The following is a 23,326-nucleotide window of genomic DNA, read 5'->3' as shown; positions in this document are numbered from 1 at the left end:
TCACATCAAAACGAATTGTGCCTCCTTGGTGGGATTGACATGAATGTTTTAGGTTAGAAAAAAAAAAAAAATTGTCTTAATAAGATTGGATAGAAAGGAAAAAAAAAAATATAGTTGTCAAGTTAGATGTGAATTCCCACAGACACAAACTAAAATTTATATCACATTCAGAATAGACTACTCAATTATTCTTACCACAATGACATTCACAAATTCTTAAGGTTGAATTTGTCCTGATCTTTATTTTTCGATAAATGAACTTTTCCATAATCAAAAGGAAACAATGAGAAAGAAAAGGTTATAGGTCTTTGAGCTCAAAACACAATACATTGCCATTGACTGTCATAGATATTAAGCAAATTGAATATGCTTGTGATACTCTCCAAGTGCCCATATGGGAAAGATATCTTTGTACAATGAATAATTCAGGACACAATTCCTCATGAAAACTCCAGTAATTTCCTGTGACAAATATATATTAACACCCACATAAAATAAATACTAAGAAATCATGTAGTTCAATAAAATAAAGGGTAAATGACAGTGTTCTCCCGTCAAGTATATGTCAATTGCAATGTTTTCCTTTAGTTAAAAAAATGTAACAATGTATTCCCTTATCTTTTTGTAATCAGCACTTTACCCTCCATTAATATTTTCCGTAAAATTATTTGAAAATTCATTTTAAAAAAGAGTTTGGGGCCAACATTAATAATGACCTTACTAGTTTTCATTTAATAAGATGTAAGTCCGTACATATTTTTCCAAAAATTTGAAGTTTCAGTTATTTTAACGAAAAGTAAAAAAAGATAAGGGGACATTGTTACATTTTAAAGAAAAGGGAGACATTGTTGTCTTTTTTTCCCCATAAAACATTGACACTAAGTTTTACCTGTTGGGGAAAGCCACCAATCTCATTTTGTGCATTTATTAATAACATTATGCCACGAAGCAAAGGTGTTGCATCCCCCTCAGCCTGTGTAAGTAAAAACAAGAAGAAAAAAAAGACACATTATCTAGTTATTAAGAAAAATAAGACGAACAAAAAAGGTTTTTTTTTTTCCTTAATGAAAAAGAAAAACAAGTAACAATGAACGTAGCTCTTCTATAATGTATAGTGCCTAATAAATTTATATTAAATTAATAAAATTTTTAAAATGCCATTATTGAATAACATATTTTCTATGCTTTTAACATTTATATCAGATTTTGTATCAATCAGAATTTATTTAGTTTTTGGTCTATAAACTAATGTTTTGTGTATAATTTTAAAGTTCTTAAAATTTTAAAATTAAACATTTTGTACATGGGATGGTTATTGTTAGGTTCTAAAATTTTAGAACAATTGGCAAACCGTGAACACAAACTTATATAAATATAGATTCCTAAGTCTAAGGTTTGATTAGACAATACTCAAGATGTTACAAGTCAGAATACAAGAACATTCAAGCTGTAAAAAGGAGAATTCAATTTTGAAGAGTTCGACCGATTGAACTTCAACCTTGATTGATCGAAAATTGCAGACAGGATTTTCTACAGGATTCTATTTCAATTCAAACACAACAAAAATGTTTAGGGTTTCAAGTAAAACACTTCTAGGTATAAAAGGAAAACCCTAACTACATTTTAGTGGTTCTAGAAATTCTTGTGAGTTACTCCTATGAAATCTGAGATGTTCTGTACCTTTTAACTCAACAAGCATTTGCCAGATCAAGAGATCTACAATCAAGAACTAGCGGAACCAAGTTGCTGCAAAAGATCAACTACTGACAGTGATTTGAAACCTTTGAGTGGGATCTCAAAGTCATAAATGTTGGTGTTTGTGTTCAACAAATTCATATAGAAGAGTTCGTGGAGTCAGAGCTGCACGTGGTCGTATGAGTAAGTTCTACAAGAGGTAGCATTATATTTTAAGAAGAAAATTTATTGTAAACTTCTATTTTATCATAGTGAATTTGTTTTCCTTAAGGATAGATTAAGTTAAATCCTCTCCAGGTTTTTTATCTTGAAACGGTTGGTTTCATTAGTTTTCCTGGGTAATCATATTACTGTCTTATTTACTTTTTTGCACTAAGTAATATGATTGTGTTTAACCTAGATCCGAATAATTAACCTAAGTAACTACTTGGCTAATTAATTAGGTTAAACTACTCTGAGTGTACATGGGTCTAAATATAACAAACTGGTGAGTATCTAATCTGAGTAACTACTTGGCTAATTAAAGACATGAAGATTGATCTAAGAAACAAGTGAAGAAAAGTTGGTTCATTAAGTCTCGACATTAGCTCGACAGATGTTGCTATCGAGGATTAATGGAAAAGCTTGACACAAGCTCAATTTATCGAGATATACGATTTCAGAATTTCTAGATTTGAAATTTGGCCCATGATGACTTGTTTGATTAAGGTTTCTTTTCTCACAACCCTATTCATATATAAGGCTTATTTTAAAAGTCATTGTGTACGGAAACAGAGAACTCATATATTCTATGTAAAGCTACTGCATTTGTGCACCTTAGGATTTTGTAACCAAGTACTTCTTAATCTTCATTGTTGATGAAGTGAAGAACTTTGCAGTCAACAATAATCATTTAAGTTGCTGGAATTAGTCACGTACTGGGATATATGCAAATGAGTTAGTTACAGATTAGAGATTTGTGCAACAAAGAAAAGAAGGCTACTACAAGATCAAGTACAATTGGGTATTGGAGCAAAGGTTCAACTGTAGGTTGTTCTTTTGGGATAGGCCAAGGTAGTGGTATGATTTCTCATACTTGTAACCGCTTGATTATTGATTAGTGGATTCTTGGGAGTAGTGACCTTAAATTCATCCGGTAGGGGTTTTGTCTTGCAAAAGGTTTTCCCCATTTGTCAACAAATCACCGTGTTAATTTATTTTCCGCAGCATATTAGTTATTTGGTGATTTGTTGGTGCCTCCATGATTTGCATGTAATTTGACTTAATTAATCAACTTAGGTAAATGAATTAATTAACCGGGGCCAATCTATCTTAACCCAACAAGTGGTATCAGAGCGAGCACACTCTGATTAGATTTTAATCTTTACTATGTGATCTATTGACTTCTATTGTTATGGATTGTGGAAAATCTTTGATTATACCTCCTCTTTTTTATGGTACTAACTATGCATACTAGAAAGTACGCATGAGAGCCTTTTTTAAGTCTTTAGATGAAAAGGTTTGGCTAGTTGTCGAGGTTGGATGGACCAAACCTATTGATCCACCCACGTCTTGGGATGATGAAAAAGATCAAAACTACAAATTTTAACAGTCAAGCTTTGAATGCCTTGTTTAGTGCTGTACTAATGAGGAGTTTAAGAAGATCTCATCCACTGAGAGAGCCAATAAAGCATGGACAATCCTTCAAAATACTTATGAAGGTACCAAGGCCGTAAAAGATTCAAAGCTTTAAAGGCTTACCACAAGCTTTGAAGAAATAAGGATGATTGACGATGTTGCGTTCGATGAGTTCTATGCCAAGCTCAAGGACATAGTGAATTTTGCCTTTAACTTAGTTGAATAGATTCTAGAGCCTAAAATTGTGAGGAAGAAACTGTACATTTTTAGACCCCTTAAAACACACGTTGTTTAACCTAGTTATTTAGCCAAGTAAATTATTTAGATAAATTATTCATATCTAGGTTAAGACATTCAAATCATATCATGTAAATAATGTAGAAAATTAAATAACACAAAGATATGATAACCCAAGAAAACTAAACCGGTAAAAAACTTGAGGAAGATTTAACCTAGCTATCCTTAAGGTAAAACAGATCCATTATGATTGAATTGAAGTTTTAACAATAAGACTTAGACCACTAACATCCTATTGCTACCTCGAATAGAAAACTTACTACCACGAGTAGAAAACTTACTACCACGACCACATGACAGCTTCGAGTCCATGGACTACTTCTTTCCTTGATCCACTGCAACCACAAGTTCTCTTACTTGTGACTTTGAGACTTCACTCAAAGGTTTCAGATCTCATTTAAATTATTTATGCAGCAACTGAAGCGATCACCAAGTTCTTGACATGAATCTTGATAACCCTAAGTGTGTATGAAGGTAAACACCTCTAGATCTCACAAGAGATTCAACACACAGCATATCAACAACCTTTTATAACGTAGCTAGGATTTTTCCTTTTATACTTGGAGTAAAATATAAAACCCTACACGTCAAACCGAGCTTGACTGAGTTGAAAAATTCTGTAGAAAAATAATCTGCATGAGGTTCGATCGATCAAGCCTAATTTTCGATCGATCGAGCCTTGTAGATTTAGACAAATAAATCCTGCAATTACTTGATTCCAACTTTACAAATAAATACACTTTGAGCAGCCTAAATCTAGACTCTAAGTTTTGATCATGGTTTTCCAACACATTATACATTGAAGTTCTAATACATTTAGTTCCTAAAGTCTTAGAACCTAACGGATACTCAGATCTCTTCTAGAGCGATTCCATGCTAAGATCACTGCCATAGAAGAATCAAAGGACATTGACACCATTCCTTTGGCAGAGTTGATTGGGAATCTACAAACTAATGAATTAGGTTTAGTAAGGATTGGCAAGGGAAGCAAGAGCAAGAATATGGCTCTAAAATCCAAGAATGAGGAAGAAGATGAATTGTCTGAAGATGAGAACTCAAATTTCAAATCTTACATTACCAGAAAATTCAAAAAGTTCATCAAGAATGCGAATGTCAAGGCAAATGACAAGGATCGCAAATAGTCTAGATTTTCTCAATTTAAGTCTCAAGATAAATTCAAGAAGGAATCCAAAGAAGTTGGACAAAGTAGCAACACTTCGGCTGGTCCAAAATGCTATGGGTGTCAAGGGTACAGACATATGAAGTAAGAATGTCCTACGTTTCTCAAGCCAATTGGCAAGAGCAAAGCCTTAGTTGCCACCTTGAGTGATACCGAGCTAGAAGGAAATTCAAAGGATAGTGATCAAGAAGGAATAGTCAACGCCTTCACAACTACTATTGATTCATCCAAGGAGTCCGAAGCACTGATTGATGAGGAAGAGGATCTAATGGAGTCCAAGTTTGAAGGGATGGATGAGAAATATGATATCCATACTGCCTACTCAAAGCTGTACAAGAATTTTGAGAAGCATGAAATGCTTTATAGGCTAGCCACAAGGAAGTTGAGTGAAGTGGAGTTGGAACGAAAGGAACTTTCCATTAAATTTGATGAAGCAAATGAAACCATCGGAGCACTGCAGCTTGAAAACAACTTCCTAGTTGAGAAGCCCAAGAAACTGGATGCTGAGTTGTTTCAGGTGAGAGCCCAATTGGAAAGAACTTCAAGTGCTAAGCTAGATGAAATGCTGAATATCCAAAAGGCTGTATTTGATAAAACCGGTCTCAGGTATGTTCACTCTCTCTCTTCTTGTAGTACTTCCTATAGTGCTTTGAATAATGTGGTGTTTGTTTCTCCGGCTTCTAATGATAAACCTAAGATAACTGAGCACAAAATTGGAATTGTTAGTGAGGACAAGCATGATAAAGGTAAATCCATTCTAGGAGTACCCCTTAAGGTTTCTTATTTTGTTCCTGAGAACCTGTTCTACTATGTTTCTTCTTATGTTATCTCCTTTAGCTTCTCTAACATGGCACCTAGGAAATCTATTCCTTCGAAGAACTTGATATCTCATCGTGGTTCTTTATTTTCTTCTTCTCTTCCTTTTGTTTCTATTTAAGATAGGTTCTGTGATTTGAAATCCCAAAAGGATTTTGATGAGAACTTTCTGTGATAGGGCGATTCACTCTGAACGCCATGTCATTCTATCTGATTTTCCAGACATACCTCTTCCTGGTGTGTTTAGCTCTTGGGGTTAGGAATCTCTCTGTGAGAAACCCTCAAGGTATCCCAATGTGTTTATACAGAAGTTCTACTTCAACATACACGCTATCCATACCTCTTTTCCTCAGTATACTATGGTATTCAGAGGAACACATATTGTAGTTAATTCGGAGCTTATTTTTAAGGTATTACGTGTCCTTAGGGTAGTTCATCCGGACTATCCTAGTCATCTCGTCTCCATTCTATCTCTAGAGATGAGTTGGCCTCATGATTTTATGAGAAATCCATGGTGTGGGGTGATTTTCTTAACTTCATCACACGACTTTGCTAAGGGTCCAATGATCCTTAATATGGTGATGACCTTTGTTCTCACTCCATAGTCTCATTATAACACTGTCATTGAATCTCGTGCTCATTTTCTTTTCTCTCTATTGGAGGGTCTCACTATAGACTTTCCCTTACACATGATAGTATCTATGCTAAATATCTATCAAGACACTGCTACATGTGATAAGCTAATCTTTTCTTTAGCTATCACATGCATCCTCACACACATGCATGTTCCTATTCCTTCTACCCCTCTCTTTCCTTTTATGGGTACCATTAGTCGGGAATCTTTACAGAGGAGTGATGCATAGCTGGCCGCTAAGGCCAAGCGACTTCGTGAGGAGTCTACTCTTGCTCAGCAGGAGGAGGCTGATATTCGTGCTGCTGAGGATGCTGCCTATGCCTCTCGACCTTCTTCCTCTTTTGCCCCATTTTCTTCTTCTAGAGTAGAGGCATCTCTTGCTGCCATCATAAATCAGCTTCAACACATGCGTGCTGATTTTAGTAGTCGTCTTGACCATCTTTCTGATGAGATGTGTCAAATGAACACCAAGATTGGCCACATTGATCGTCGTCGGTCACGCTTTGGTGGTTTTGCTCCTCCCTCACTTGATCCTTCAGAGGAGTCTTCTGATGGTGGAGATGATAAGAGTGATGATGCTTCTGGCTCTGCTAGTGATGATAAGATGACTATTTCTCAGTGATTCATTCTTTGTCACTTGTGACAAAAATGGGGAGTAGTTTTGATTATGAGAATAATCATGTTGTTAACGGGAGAGCTATTCTAGTGATTGGGGGATAGTGTGTTGAGATATATAGTGAGGTTTTTGATGTATAGTTCTCATTACATGTACCTTGGTCTTGTGACCTTTTACATATATTGTACTTCTTCTTTCTATATATATGATGATGATGTATGTTCGTCACCTTTATCTCACATGTGTTGTTTCTTTTCTTTCTTTATACACATGTTTCTTAATTTATATAACTTGTCACTATTTCACACTTGATGCCTTGATGGATCTTGTTTAAGTGTTTCAGTTAAGATAGGTTGCAAGTCTTTCATACCATGATCTGTCTTCTTGCAAAACTTTTCAAGTGGTTTCATTAAAAACATGAAGATTGATCCAAGAAACAAGTGAAGAAAAACTGGTTCATTAAGTCTCAACACTAGCTCGACAGATGCTGCTATTGAGGATTAATGGAGAAGCTCGACACAAGCTCAATCTGTCGAGATCTACAATTTTAGAATTTTCAGATTTGAAATTCGGCCCATGATGACTTGTTTGATTAGGGTTTCTTTTCTCACAACCCTAGTCATATATAAGACATTTTAAAAGTCATTTTGTACGAAAATAAAGACCTAGAACTCATATATTCTGTGTGAAGCTACTACATTTGTGCACCTCAGGATTTTGTAACTAAGTACTTCCTGATCTTCATTATTGATAAAGTGAAAAACTTTGCAGTCAACAACAATCATTTAACTTGTTGGAGTTAGTTACGTATTGGGATTTGTGCAAAGGAGTTAGTTACAAATTGGAGATTTGTGCATCAAAGGAAAGAAGGCTACTACAAGATTAAGTCCTATTGGATATTGGAGCAAAAGTTCAATTGTACGTTGGTATTTTGGGATAAACCAGTGTAGTAGTAAGATTCCATCATATTTGTAATCGCTTGATTATTGATTAGTGGATTCTTGAGAGTGGTGATCTTAAATTCATCAGGTAAGGTTTTTGCCTTGCGAGAGGTTTTTCCCATTTGTTAATAAATCACCGTGTGTGTGTATATATATAAAATGACTGGAATATATAAAGCATGATATATAATGTGATAGTGACTCTTAGTGAAGCAATAGCCAATAAGTTTGACTCACTTTATCAAATAAATAAGTTTTGACTCACCTGCCCAGCTTTCATAAGAGCCAACAATGCCCACGCCGTTTGTACCAAGTTTGAACGATTGTTTTCTATATTTGTATATACCTGTCTCATTGAACAATGTAACATTTGTAAGTAAAGAATTTGAATGAACCTCTTTCTTTATTATTATTATTTTTTTTTTCATTTTTTTAAGTGAAAGTGATATAGGATATAGAGCATAAAGCTCTTTCCAATATTGATTAAGGTTGGCGTAGTGACATGCTACACATATAAATGACTTACATGTGTGATATTTGGAGCAATGAAGAGTGACCTAAATGCTCTTATGCATGGCGGAGTATATTGCAGGCGCGTGATGTAGTACATAGAGGTGCAATGTGGAGAGTTGGAGATGGGAGTTCCATTGCTATTTGGGGTCAAAGATGGCTGCCTGACCAACCTAATGGTAGAGTTATTTCACCAAAACTTGCTTCCACTGTGACTTGTGTTAAGGATTTATTTTATCTAGGTACAAGGATTTGGGATTCGGGGCTGTTGGAGAGGACCTTTGTGCCTTGGGAAGCTGAATTGATTAAAAATATCCCAGTTAGTGAGGGGTGGACAGAAGACTTACTGATCTGGCCATTAACTCCAGATGGACACTATAGTGTTCATAGTGCCTATCATATGCTATCTGAGGATGAAAGCAGGCAAGAACCAGGTTCGTCCTCCTCCGAAATTCACATCAGGTTTGGAAGAGCATTTGGAAAATCAAAACTCCGAATAAAATACGACATTTTATATGGCGTGTTGCAAGAGATTCGCTACCCACTAAACAAAATTTGAAAGCTCGGCATTTACTTGTGGAAGAGACGTGTGAACTGTGTGGAGATTCTCAAGAGTCACTCATGCATAGTATCTGGCTATGCGAGCATGCCCAATTGGTGTGGAAGTCTGAACTCTGAACTCTGCTTCGTCCAGTATTACAGAAAAGGTTTTAGAACGTTTTTTGACTTATTGGAGGAGGTGTTGCGAAAAGGGTCAGGATTTCATGTGGCTTGGTTTTCTGCAATTGCGTGGAGCTTGTGGCAGAGGCGAAACCGCTTGCGAGAGAATCAATCCGTTTGGCCACTTCATGAGATTGGAGCACGAGCAAAAGATTTGGTGACTGAATTTTTGGATGCAACAAAATAGGATGTCAGGCCGAGAATTGGAGGTACATCAGCTCGCTGGATTCCTCCTCAGGATACGTTCTATAAAGCAAACTTTGATGCAGCTATATTTGAAGATTTGGGTTGTGCAGGTTTGGGAGTGGTGATCAGAGATTGTCATGGCCATGTTATAGCTGCCTTAAGTCAGAAAATCGGGAAGCCTAACTCAGTTGAAGCTGCTGAAGCGTTAGCTGCTTGCTGAGCTGTTGTGTTTGCAAAAGAATTATGTATTTTTAAGGTGATTGTGGAAGGGGATTGTTTGAGGGTGGTGCAGGCCTTGAAAGCAAAGGAGAGGTGTAACACTCTGTATGGGAATATAATTGAAGATGCGCGCAATCAAAGTTTATCCTTAGATTTTTGTCAATTTCAGCATGTTCGCCGGGATGGTAATAAGTTGGCACATGCTCTAGCTAGGAGAGCGGTTTCATCTGCAGATTTTGATGTATGGGTAGAAGATCTACCTAGTGAGTTGGAGGTTGTATTCCAATCTGATTTACCTTAACAATATTGACTTACGTTTTCTCAAAAAAAAAAAGAGTGATTGGCTACAATTCTCACCTATTTGTATAGGTTAAGAAACTAAATGATGCACCATTGCACATCCTTGATGTGTTGGTAATTTTATAAGTATAAGTGCTTGTGGGGTGTGGAGGACAAGGTCCGAGATTCAAGTCTTTAGGAGGGAGCTTTACATACATATATAGTTAAATTACTCTAGAGTAGAAATTCTATATTGTATATAAAAAAATTAAATAAATGATATTTTCGTAGTCAAGAAAATTGTGCATATTTGATTTTAGGAAGTTTTTGAGTTATCCGTTACTAATGTAAAAGAAATTTTTACCTTGTTTTGGCTTGATAAATAGCTTTCTCCCCAACCTCCATCAGGCAATTGCTTTGAGAGTAAAAAATCACAAGCCTTGCGAATTGAAGGGCAATTATTATAATTCTTCCCACACATTACCAATCCTTCTACAGCAAACCATGTCCCATAAGTGAAGCAAATTCCCCAACATCCATACCTGTACACATAACTTTCTGGTTCTTTTACTTCCATTGATGGTATTGGATTTTGTTATAGTAAAAAAAAAAAAAAAAAAAAAGTTTTACCATATTTATAAAATATAAAAACAATAATATCTTTTCAAGCCTAAAAAATATGATTCTTAGAGATAGGAATAGGATGCACAATATATACCATGATCCATCTGGATTTTGGGTTATTTGAATGTAATCTAACGCTTTTGTAATGCAAGTTTTTATATCCTTTGCGCGGTATTCAGGGTACAATTCCTTAAATAGTGCCAAAGCTTGGATTGCTGATGACGTGCATTCAACATACCTAACAAAAGGTAGAACAATATAAAACAGACTAACAAATGATACTTCTTTCAGCAAATGAAAATTGAAAGCCAAAAAATTTATAAACAAATGACAATTTACAGTAAAATGAATTGGGAAAAATCTAAAATGGTTTAGATATCATACTCGCGCTCAATCAAAGCATCCTCCATGAACTCTGTTGGATTAAACATCTGATAAACATTATTAATACTTTGTAAGTAAATTACACAAGTTAAAGCAATTATAATAATAATAATAATAATAATAATAATAATAATAATAATAATAATTATAATTATAATTATAGATGAAACTGAGAGAAACTACAATTAGAATTCCAAATTAGAGTTCTAATTTTGCACCATGTGTCCTAAATTATTTATTCTAAAAAAGTTTTATTTCTTAATTTTAGAATCAAATGTGGTACCATATCATAAATATTCATCCAAGTGGGTTATTAAATACAAAAACCAAAGAGTTTAGAATAAATGAATTGTAAAAAAAAATGTTTCACAAAAATTTTTAAAAAATAACATGGACAATTTATATTTTATACTTAATAATATCCTTACAATTTATTTTAAAGAGTTAACAAAATATAAAAATGACTATCAATTGTATTTAAATTATATATATAAGAATTATATTATGCATCTTATTGTACATCTTTAAGTGTATCTATGCATATGCATGGGGTTACGAGCTAGTATATAATAATAGGTAAAGTAGAGAGAAAATCCAATTACATTTTAAATTGAAATTCAATTAGGGTCTAATTTTGCGCCACGTGTCTCATCTAATCTAAATTTTAGAAATTTGTGCCAAGTGATTTAATTTAGTGTAAAAATTGAATTTCAATTAGAGTTTAATTTTGCGCCACGTGTCTCATCTAATCTAAATTTTAAAATTTTTATGCTAAATTAGTTAATTTAGTGTAGAAAACGAGGAGTCCAATATAATAAATCATAAAAAACATAATCATATAACTAAAAAAAATTCAAATTTATAAGTCATCTATATATATAAATATATATATATATATATATATATATATATTAATAGGTAAAACTTAGAGAAAGTTGAATTAGAATTTGAAATTATAATTCAATTTTGCATGTGTCTAAATTTATGTGAGGACTACATCATAATTATCCACTTAAGCATGTGTCATGTGTCTACTTAAGTTTTTTAATCTGTGTCAAGTGAGTTAATGAATGCAAAATACTAATAATATAATATTAATGAATGATAAAATTAAAAAAAAAAAAACAATTACATATACTCAATAAAAATAACCACATTTTTCTCAAAAAATAAATAAAATAAAAATCACCACATGTTCTATTTATTAAAAATTAGAAAACAATTTATCATAAATAGTATTAAATTTAGGTAAGAATTTTAATATGTGACTAATTATATTTACTTTGAAAAAATAATTTGTCTAATTATCTATATTTTATGATAAAATTGTGTTTAATTTTAAATGTATCTATACGTAGGCATGAATGCATGTGTTATGTGTTTTTTTTTTTTTTTTAAATAATAATTTGACTAATTATTTATATTTTTATAATAAAAATTTTGTTTAATTTTAAATGTATCCATGCATTTGCATGGAGTTACATGCTAGTTTTATTTAATATTGAGGCCCATTGCATTCCTAAAATGTACAATTACATGAACAAAATTATGTAATTAAGATACATATACAGAGAAAAAAAAAATCTTAAATCTTGTGAGACTTGGAAACTTTCTTACAGACTTTATTTGCTTCCCTAATGGATCCACATATTTTTCCTTGATGTAAGTTTTTTTACAAAAGAAAAATTTTCCTACATGTACCAACTATAGTATCCCCTCTTTCTCACATAAGAGTGGACTCTATATATTAGACCCTCCTTTATGTGAGAACTGAGAAGATGGTATAATAACTAAAGGGTATAACATAATTGTTTTGAATTATATTGGATTTTCGAATTAAATTCAGATACTTATTTTGAATTCAATTCTTTTTGAAAACATAGCATAGTTTATGCTATATTGGTCAATGAAATATGTATTTGAATTTACTTGTGCTTTGTTGCCACTAATGCTTTCACATAATTTGTTCAGGAGGATAAATTCCCAAATCTAATGAAGTGTATTGGACAACAATTTTTATTATTGAATAGATATAATCATAGATAAAACATTAAGAATAAATATCATTTCAAGTATAGAGCAATTTATCGAAAATGAAAAATTGGAGATGAATGAAATTTGGAAAACAACATATTACGAGGTTAGCCAAAAGTCAATATAGATTATAGATGAATGAAATGAGGAAAACAAGTTACGACTAAAAGCCATACTTATATCAAATAGGAAATGTTAAAAATATTACAAGTTTTATTACATAAAAAGTACAAATTGATGTGATAATTAATGTATATTTGAATTTTTTTGAGAGATTTTCAACCTATACTGTCCACTCTTGATGATAGCTCTTTATCATTAGACCAAAATACTAATCAGTTTTATTTGAATTTTCTTTGTATGATTTGTGACACATCAGTTTACACATTTAATGTAATAAAATTTATAGTATCTCTAACATTACTCTTTAAAATAAAAAGTACTTTAATAAATCAGGAGTACCTCAAACCATCTAGGTGCTCTAACCGGCTCCCATGCTGAAAACCCCCCGTTATTACTCTGAGTATGTTTTAAATAAAAAATCATTAATCATCCTCATCATTTATTGAAGTTAACACAAGGATGTGAGCATATATAGTATATAACTATTTATGCGAGTGTATAGTGTTTACTTAAGAAAAAAAAGGTTCTGCTTACTTGGAAAGAAAGAATGACATCAACAGCATTATACAAGCATCTTGTATCTAATTTTCTTCCAACAATCTCCGATGGAATTTTCGAAAGCATTAGAGCAGCCTATGAAATTGGAAGGAAATTAATTAAGAGAACAGTCAAAGTTGATTGCCATTGTTAGTAGAACCTCTAAATTTCCTAAATAGCTAATAATGCTTAGCGCAAAATTAAAGGTACAATTTCTTATATGTTGTATTGGATTTTACAATTAAATCTAATTATTTGGTTGCATTGATCATTGAATCACATGGTCCAATTTAATTATCTTTCAGGAAAGATAACATTTAAAGAACTGTATATATGTTTTTAATTAATACTTATATTCAAAATTTTCTACCTTTAGCGCTTCCCCTGTGCAATCTGAAACTTGCCACCCATTATCTGGAGTTGAGAATACCCATGCACCTTTAGAGATATGACGATACATTTTGGTGAAATCACCTGAAGGGTTTCTTTGGACCTTGTGAGTGACCGAAATAAATGTATGAATTGAGGACTTGAGAGGTACGTAGAATGAAGAATAGTAAATCATAATTTTAATTAGAGTGCGAAATAGTATAAATGACCAAGAATTAATATTAAAATTAGTATTTTTTTTTCTAACTAATATATTTTATTGATTCACAAGAAGTCCTATTAAAAAATCACGTAAAGTTATCAAACTTAGAAAAGATGTTAATGAATAAAAAAAAAAATCTTATAAGATTGTACATACCTGTGAATTTTTTATAAAATCATGTGCTTTCAAGAGAGAGTACCGATATTCTTCGGTAAAACCACAAGAGATGATTGCTTGAATAGCAAAGCTAGTGATCCATGTTTGAGAAGGTGTACCCTATAATTAAGTCATATTACACGTTATAGTCATACTTATTTAAGCTAAGAAATTTAACATATTGAAATATTCGTCATTGGCAAACTGTGAATACAAACTTGTTTAGGTGTAGATCTTAGTGTCTTTGAAGTATATTAGACAATGTTCAAGATGCTGCAAGTCTAAATACAAGATCAAGGAAGTTGTAAGTTCAAGAATTCGAAACATGCTAAGTTCGACCGATCGAAATGCGTTTCTGCAGATTTTAATTTCGGCCCAATAGCTCATTAAGCCCATTAAGTGATTAAGATTTCAAATCTAATTCTCCTAGTATTTAAAGAAAAGCCTAAACACATTTTTTTTAAAAAGAGAGAAGAGTGCATCATGTGCCTCCTATGTAGATCTAGTGTTTTTGTACTCAAAACTCTCTTAAATCTTCTACCAGCAATATTCTTTGAAGAAACTCAAAATTTGGTGTTATAGAAGTTGCTGCCATCACTAAACATTATAGTTGATGATCTAAATCTTTGAGTGGGGATCTCGAAGTCACAAATTGGAGAGTTTGTGTTGCTGATCTAAACCTTTGAATGGAGTTCTAATAGTCACAAACTGGAGTGTTTGTGTGCAACAGATTCATAATAGAAGAGTTCATGGATTCGGAGCTGCATATGGTCACGTAAGTACTTACTACATGAGGTAACAGTAGATTTACGGTTAAGTCCATTGTAAAAACTTCCATTCTATTAGTGAATTTTTGCCTTATAGATTGTTAAAGTTAAATCTTCCTCAGGTTTTTTACTTTGAAATTGGACAATTTCATTAGTTTTCCTAGGTCATCATATCGTTGTGTTCTTTACTTTTCTGTTATGTATGATATGATTCATAATTGTTTAACCTAGACCAATTTAATTGAATTAAGTAACAACTTGGCTTTAAATTAGGTTATATAAACTATGTTTACAAGGGTCTAAAATCCAACAAACCCTACAGTAGGATTGTATAGCATCTGCACAACAAGTAGGGTTAGGATTGTTTTTCTTGCTCTAGAAGTATATAGATCCATAATAAGCTTAATACCTTTTAGTAGTACAATTTAACATAGAAGACCTTAAAGTAAAAGGCATTTAATTTCATGATTATCACCTGAATTTTAAGCCCATCTTCAGCAATCCACAAGTAATCTTTCACTCGAGCAAGATGAAACCTATAAGCCTCTGAATTTGGATCCTCAACCCAACATGTTAGCAAGCACAACACCTGTAGTTTAAGTAATCAATGTACAATATTTAGATTTCAAATTCAATTCATAATAGCTATAATATGCACAAGCTATGATTGTTCTCATTTTAAATTACCCAATGTTATAGATATTCACACCACAAGTTTAATTAAAATTACCTTCTCCCCTGCTGCAATGCAAAGGTACCTACTGTTCTTTTCTTCATAATGAATATGCTCCATTACGACTTTTAAAGCCTTCTCTCTAAGTATAGAGAAGGGCCAACTTGAAAAAAGAGGTTCCCCAACCTTATATAGAAATTCCCATAGCATGTCTTGCACTAAAGGGTGTGGATAGTAGAGATCCTCCTAGCATAATAAATTTAATATTACCAAATAAATACTTGGATACATTTCATGAGAATCAGTTTTTTAGAGTTTGAAATCCCATCGTTAAGCCTACCTTGGCACACATATTTCGAGTTTTTTGCCAATTAATTTTGTGGTAAGGTTGAATATAAATTTCTTGTCTTATGGACTGAATCAGGCTGGAAATTTGACCAACAAACCTCCTTCCATATAGATATGACATTGGCATATAAATCAAACGAGAAAGAGAACTCATTTTCCCTACAATGCAAAAGATAAAGAATTATAAAAGAGAACTCAGTTAATCGTTGGAACAGTACTCGATTAGTCTTTTGAACAAAGCGCCATTTTAATTAGTTATAGAGCTTTTAGATATGGAAATGAAGCTTACTAAAAGCACCATACCAAAATAACTACAAACAACAAAAAAGATTGACAACCAATCCTAAGCAAGAAAAGATTGGGGAAAAAGTCTTCTTTATTAAGCCGAGATCCTTTTTTATTTTTTTAGAGTTTCAACTTATAACGTTTGCTTTTGATGATTCTATTCTGTATTATTAGACTAAGACATTAATTGGGTTTTGGTGTAGACAGAGATTGAACTCCAGATTTTTTCTTTAATCGTTAAAGACCAAGACACTAAAGTTATGTTTGATAATAGTTTTTGTTTTCTACTTTCAAAAACTTGTTTTTGGGAATATAAAGAAAAAACAATTTTCTTGTATTTTTGAAATAAAAAACATGTTTGGTTAGTTGAAATTAAAAAGATAGTTTTTTGAAGAAAAAAAAAATACTAAAATATGCTATTATTAGAATGTGAACTCTAAAGCTAACTCATTAAATGAGATAGATTCATTAAATTAAATACGTATTTTCATTGACTTTTGAATATTAGAAACTGAAAATAGCATTTTGCATGTTTTTTATTTTTTATTTTTTTATGCAACATTTTGCATATTTTTAGTTTCCTTCACAGATTGAGTTTTGAGAACAGTTTTTGTTTTTTGTCTATTTTGGATTGCCAAACAAATTTTTTAGTCTCAAAAAATAGAAAATTGTTTTTAAAAACAGAAAATAAGGGGAAAAAATAGTTACCAAACATACCCTAATCCTTTCTTTTATTAACGATAAATGTAGTAAAAATTATTTAATGTCCCTTCTTGATACCTGCATGAAAGGGAGAAAATGAAGGTATAAGCCAAAATTCTGGAGGCACTGGATTGCAACCTGACCACTCATATGCTCCAAGCACCTACAATATCAATAATTATATATTATCTCAATATGTCAACAATGAGGGTAAAACATGAATTAATCTGAATTTGTATTTGATGTGTATCCTGCCATAAGAAGAAGGAAAAAAAAAAAAAAAAAAAAGAATAAATCTTTTTTTTTTTTAAATTTTTTTTTATCGTCTTGTTTGTTCAATTTGACACCTTTATCAAGTTATTTTATTTTGTCATACTAATTTCATTTTGACGACTTTCAGTTAAGTTAACTAGTGCTTTGGAATTTTCTCTTGAGATTGGAGTAGTTTTTGTGATTCTTGAGGGTAACTCGAGTGTTATCATTGCCTCCCTAAATGACAATGTTTCTTCGCTGGCTTCTTTCAGTCATTAGGTTCAGGATGTTAAAATTTTTACAGAATCTTTCCAGAGTATTTGTTTCTCTCATGTATGCCGTGATGGTAATTTTGTAGCTCACAACTTTGCTATTCATGTTTTACATGTCACAGGTTCATAAGTGTAGATGAAGGATATTTCACTCCACCTTTTAGTTGTAATTTTCATAGGTGTAGATGAAGGATAGTTCACTCCACCTTTTAGTTGTAATTCAAGCCGAGTTGGCTACTGTTTCTTAATAAAACTTACAGCTTTCTTCTCAAGAAAAAAAAAACTACATATATATAATGGATTATTTTTAAATTTTTTTTTATTAAGTCATCATTAAGTTAGGGCATATCCATCCCTTTTTTTGTGACGCAATGCTTGTCAATTCTACAGGCATTATTTTATGGAGTTTTGATATATATATATATATATATATATATTTTTTTTTTCCAACAATAAGGATGATCTATTATATACTCTCTTCATTACAGATGGATACAATGCTTTAGGTTTCTCTCAAAGCAAATATTACTAGTCTTATTTATCTAAACTAAGATTATAAAAAAAAGAAAAACAAAAGCAATAGTTCAAAAAAATAATCTACCATGCATAAACTAATCCAATAATCGATCTTTTACATAAGCTGGTAACAATTTATAAGTGAGTTAAATTATTGGAGGATGTTAGGGTCATATTTTTCAATAGTTGGCATATCATTTGAAAAAATGTACTTAATTTACTTGTATTTGGGTAGTTTTAAGTGGATTCTAGAATATCATGAAGTATATTTTATATATGAGACAAGTGGTATTATAGAAGACATGAAGACTGTACAAAGAAACAAGTGTGAAAAGTTGAAAATTGTGAACTTCAACACAAGCTCGACACAAGCTCAATCCAAGTTGCTATTGAGACTTGATGAACCTCGATACCCCTTGATACTACTCGATCTATCGAGCTTTGCAGATCCAAAAATTCCAGAAATGATTTTCGGCCCATGATGACTTGGCAAGCTAGGGTTCCATTCTCTAAACTACTAGATGATATAAAATGATTATTTTATAGTTGTCATCACATACAAAGACTCACATAGAGAATCTATACACTTATTATGAAGTTACTGTGTTCTTATGCGCCTTAGAGTTTTGTGACTAAGTGCTTCCTTCTCTTCAAGTGTATTGAAGAACTTTGCATCCAACAATAAGCTTCAAGTTACTAAGAGTTAATCACGTTTTGGAGATTTGTGCAAAGAAATTAGTCATGTATTGAGATCCATGCAAAGGGAAGAAATCTCTACAAAGTCAAGACCAATTGGGAATTGGTGTAAGGATTTTACTATAGGTAGGCAATTTGGAATAGACTAGGTTTAGGGTAAGATTCCTTGTATTTATAATCTCTTGATTTTGATTAGTGATTCTTGGGAGTGATAATTTGAAAATCACCCGATGAGATTTTTGCTTTGTGAGAGGTTTTCCCCATTAGTCAACACATCATTGTGTCAATTTATTTTCCACTGCCCTCTGGGCTATTTATTGATTCGTTTGTGCTTATTGCATGTAATTGATCTAATTAATCAATTTGAGTAATTGAATTAATTAACTGGGATCAATCTAGAACCCAACAAAGAAGAACCATCATTTAGAAAAAGAAATTTCCAGAAAATAGCCATAATAAATATTTTTCTTTTTGAATCATTCTCTCTTCGAAGTTCATTAAAACAAGTAATTATTAGGTACTCTTAAAGTACGGTAACGTGGTGTTCCTTCTTATCGCATTTATTGTGAGTCTTACTAATTAAATTCATTGTAAGGTCAACCATATATATGAGAGGAGGGAATATCATGTCATCATACTCCTGGAATACCTAATAATTTTTACATTATAACATTCTCATTTTATAACATTGTAAAAAACTATATTAAAAAAGATAAATAAATAAATAAATAGGTTGAAGCATTCATACCGAAAGAATAAACTTTCCCCAAGATGGTATAAGAGTTGCACCACCATGGTCAAGAATCCATTTTTGACCTCTGGCCACAGCCATTTCCTCAAGTTCTTCCCCGAGCAACCTTAAGGTAACATAGTTAAGAACCGAACCAAACATGGTGCTTTGTCCCTCTATGTGTATACCCCATCCTCCATCTGTATTCTGCAATAGGTATTCCATTTTGTTTAAGGAGATTAATTTGTGTCAGTGAGCATAGATGATTTATTAACATGTATACATTGATATACTCTGCATGATAATGATTTATTCGACCAACAGCAAAAGCAACACTGTTACCCATGGTTGAATCCATTCAACAATTCATGAGTTGGCCTAACAATTTAAGTAAATAACCTTTACAATGCCAATTACCTAATTTTTCACATCATCTACATTACCTGGTGATTGTATGTGTGGCGCTTAATTTCCTTTTGGTGTTCTGAAGATAAAACAGAATGAAGAGATCCCGTGATGTAAAGAACTATAACCTGCATCTCGAAATATTTTACAAACTTATTCTTTCTTCAAATATTTAAGCATTGTTTTAGCCTTCCAATAAGTTTTCAAAATGTACTAGAAAAAAGAGAATAGAGATAACTAAACAAATAAGGGAGGAGTGCAAAACTAACAAAGTGGGGCATTGAAAACATCATGCCACCGAGGTCACCAGCCCAGTGGCCATCGTGGGTCTGAATGGAGGACAAGAAGCCAAGACCTCTCCTCAATGTGATAGCCACTGTCTCTTCTCTCACATCTATCAAGTCTTTCACCTTCACCGGTGGTGGAATTTGAATTCTGGGATTCTCCTTTCTTAACTGAAACCAATAAATTCATAATTGTAGAGTTGAAATATTAAATCAAATTTGAAACGAAAAAAATTCATAATCGCAGAGTTGAAATTGTTTGTCACAAAGCAATGGAATCCCATGAGGGTGAAAATCTAGTTATGTAGAAGAGAATTTGAGTGAGGTGCAAATGAAGGTCTTGCACTCTTCATATAGGAATAGGATGCATCATATATACATCTTCTTGAAGAATTGCATTGCGTCAACCAAATCTCCTCTATGGGAAGTTATCACACATTCCTTTATAGGAATAAAAAGGTGGAGATCAAGTGTGTAGGGATGCACCATTGTTAAGGACAGTGACATCGACCTATAAATATTAACATCTCCCAACACCAAGACAGGCGACTCCAGCAATCAGATCACCTCCACTAGCTTCACCGCCAATCGGACTGGTGATCCAGCCACCAAATAGCGGGAGAGGCGACTATTTAAAATATATATATATATATATATATATTATTTCAAGTTCTTAAAGATAAAACATTTTACAAATGATTTTTATAATCAACCAAAAACATTTTTAAATTTATCCAGATTTTATAAATAAATAAATAAAAAAGGCACGGTAAAATGCTAAAAATATTTTCAGTAAAACATTTTACAGCGAAATAACGGAGGGTAAAAAACCAATTCAAAGGTCCTCATAAAGAGATGCTTTGTTACTTTTTCTTTTTCTTTTTTTCTTTTTTTTTTTTTTTTTTTGGTGGAATATACCATATCGCTACTAGAGTTCAAGAAAGAGAGTTGAAGACAAATGAGGAGAAAAATGTGAGATAGTTTCTAAATTGCACCTCCATTTGCATGAGAAGATCTGCACTTTGTTTGGTTTTAAATCGGTTCCTTTGAAACTCTTCACGGAACCTTTCAACTTCAGCTTTCTCCTCAGATGTTCCTGCATTCGGATCAAACTCCCAATACTCTCTTCCCACATAATTGTTCAAGCTCATTAAACTAGGCCCCCCACCTTCACAAATCCTTAATTTCCACATTTTCTTTTAGAAATAGAAAGATAGCTAGCCCCTGTAACAACAATTATCCAAGAGTGTAAATTATGTAGTTGCAAAGATAGATAACCAATCATTAGAATTACCAATAAACACAATGTTGCAATTTTCTTAGCTTTTAACCTCTCGTGAAAAAAAAAAAAAAAAAAAATTATAGTTTTCAAGTGTGTTTTTATTTGCAACAAGTCAACAACCAACAAGTGGACACTACATTTTTGGCATCTAATGATATGGGTCACTGTGATTGTGTTTGGAAAATCAATATAAATGGAATAGAGATTACCTTGAGTAAACAAAAACTCACTTTTTCTCTCACAGTTTACTTCTCTCTATGGCCGAATATGGCTCTCTTTCTTTTTTTTCCGAAAAAAGAAAAACTGCACTGTCCTCTTTCTTACTCTCTATGACTTTATATAGTATGATATAATTGATCCATACCTACGTCTTAACAGATTGATTGTGCAATAGATCCAATCAGGGCGGTTCAATTATAAATGCAACTGATACAATCGTCTAAGACTCCTAAATAAAAAAGAGACCCCACTTGAAAAAAAAAAAAAGATATATATATATATATATAAAATGTTTATCTATATATTTTAATTACGAAAAAGTATTTTTTTTAATCCTTTTATTAATCAATAAAATGCATTAAATAGACCTCATTGTATCATAAAATGCAGAAGATTAAAAATGCCCCCATTATATCACTATTTCAAAATTTATTTTTTTAGTCGGTACACTATCATTGCACACACAATTGACAACAATGACAGAACAGTACACTGGCACACAAAGGCCATACTCAATCTCAATGTATACTCATGGCATAACACCCACTGCCTTCTACACGTACCTTTTAGACTTTTATTTTTTACTTTATCAATTATTATAAGTTATCACACCAATTAATAATTTGATGTATATCATATCAACCCATTTGTATTATAGTAATATTAATTTATTGAGTGTATCTAAGAGTTAAACCTATTTGGATATACATCACTGTAAGTTTCTTTAAAAAAATATTCTCCCGTATGTGTGTTAAAAATACTTAGCATTCTAAAAAAAAAAAAAATATATATATATATATATATATTGTAACTAATTATGCTAATAAATGAAAAGACAACAATTAATATACTTACATATTTAAAAATGCTAGATTTTTTTCCAAATGCATATATTGTTTATAGAATATTACTTAAAATACCTATTTTGCAGAAAGAAGTTTTTCAAAACTAAAGTTAATAAAATTTTATTTAATATTTATTATGTTACAAGAAAGATTAAGGAAATTAACCATATTATCAATTAAAAAAGAAATGTTAGAAAAACTTAAGTACAAAAACTTAATTACTAATTTTGCATTTCAAAAAAAAAAAAAAAAAAAAAAAAAAGAAAAACTTGGTATAAAATTTTCACCTAAAACCCCAAAGTTGCTGAGTTGGCCTAGACCCAACCCTTGCCTCTCTTTTAATTCTGGAGCTTTTTCTTGCTTCTCCCGCGGGTAGCACACTCATCTTCATAAATATAGCCGATTTTGTATTTATTATTATGCACAAAAGTCGGCTGGAGAAGAAAAAAAGGTTTATCTAATCAAGGAGACCTTACAATTTAAGGGCTCGGTCATAGCCGATTTTGTATTTATTATTATGCACAAAAGTCGGCTGGAGTAGAAAAAAAGGTTTATCTAATTAAGGAAACCTTACCATTTAAGGGCTCGGTCAAATACCTCATTTAATGAGGCCTTTTAATAAAAGTGGGCGGCACTCAAATGAAATCCATATAATTCAATTTCTTCCACAGGGTAGCTTGCATTTGGAGACCTAAAGTAAAAATCGATTACTTTCTCCCAAAAAAAAAAAAAAAAAAAATCGATTATCTTATTTTATATACAAAATTACTATTAATTAATATGAATTGTATAGTTTTTTTTTTTTTTAGAAAGTTTATAGACACAAAATATTTGACAAATTTTTTTATACTTATTGATGTAACATGATAAGTAAAAGATTGATGTTAGTG

General features: G+C 32.1%; 1 protein-coding gene across 1 annotated transcript; it reads right to left on the bottom strand.

Annotated features, from left to right (window-relative positions):
• Positions 1 to 215: 215 nt before the first annotated feature.
• On the bottom strand, positions 216 to 21,658 carry LOC126693925 (lupeol synthase-like). The gene is made up of 19 exons (XM_050389980.1): positions 21,582 to 21,658; positions 21,086 to 21,314; positions 20,076 to 20,261; positions 19,845 to 19,934; positions 19,420 to 19,608; positions 17,014 to 17,098; positions 15,941 to 16,107; positions 15,658 to 15,846; positions 15,403 to 15,516; positions 14,161 to 14,280; positions 13,783 to 13,905; positions 13,410 to 13,508; positions 13,215 to 13,271; positions 10,719 to 10,765; positions 10,429 to 10,572; positions 10,075 to 10,252; positions 8,062 to 8,142; positions 890 to 973; positions 216 to 462 (listed from the first exon to the last, which is right to left on the bottom strand). The coding sequence occupies exons 2-19, from the start codon at positions 21,281 to 21,283 to the stop codon at positions 352 to 354; spliced, it is 2,262 nt and encodes a 753-aa protein (XP_050245937.1). The 5' UTR covers positions 21,284 to 21,314; positions 21,582 to 21,658; the 3' UTR covers positions 216 to 351.
• Between the last annotated feature and the right edge of the window lie 1,668 nt (positions 21,659 to 23,326).

This window comes from Quercus robur, chromosome 8 (assembly GCF_932294415.1).
Source record: "Quercus robur chromosome 8, dhQueRobu3.1, whole genome shotgun sequence".
Taxonomy (NCBI): domain Eukaryota; kingdom Viridiplantae; phylum Streptophyta; class Magnoliopsida; order Fagales; family Fagaceae; genus Quercus; species Quercus robur.
This window is presented reverse-complemented; position numbering and strand designations above follow the sequence as displayed.

Excerpts from the sequence above, each read along its gene's own strand:
- LOC126693925 (XM_050389980.1), bottom strand. The coding sequence starts at position 21,283 with ATGTGGAAATTAAGGATTTGTGAAGGTGGGGGGCCTAGTTTAATGAGC. Across the intron at positions 13,272-13,409 it reads ATGTCATTCTTTCTTTCCAA|AGTAATAACGGGGGGTTTTC; the intron begins GTAAGCAGAACC and ends AAACATACTCAG. Across the intron at positions 8,143-10,074 it reads ATTTATCAAGCCAAAACAAG|GTATATACAAATATAGAAAA; the intron begins GTAAAAATTTCT and ends TCAATGAGACAG.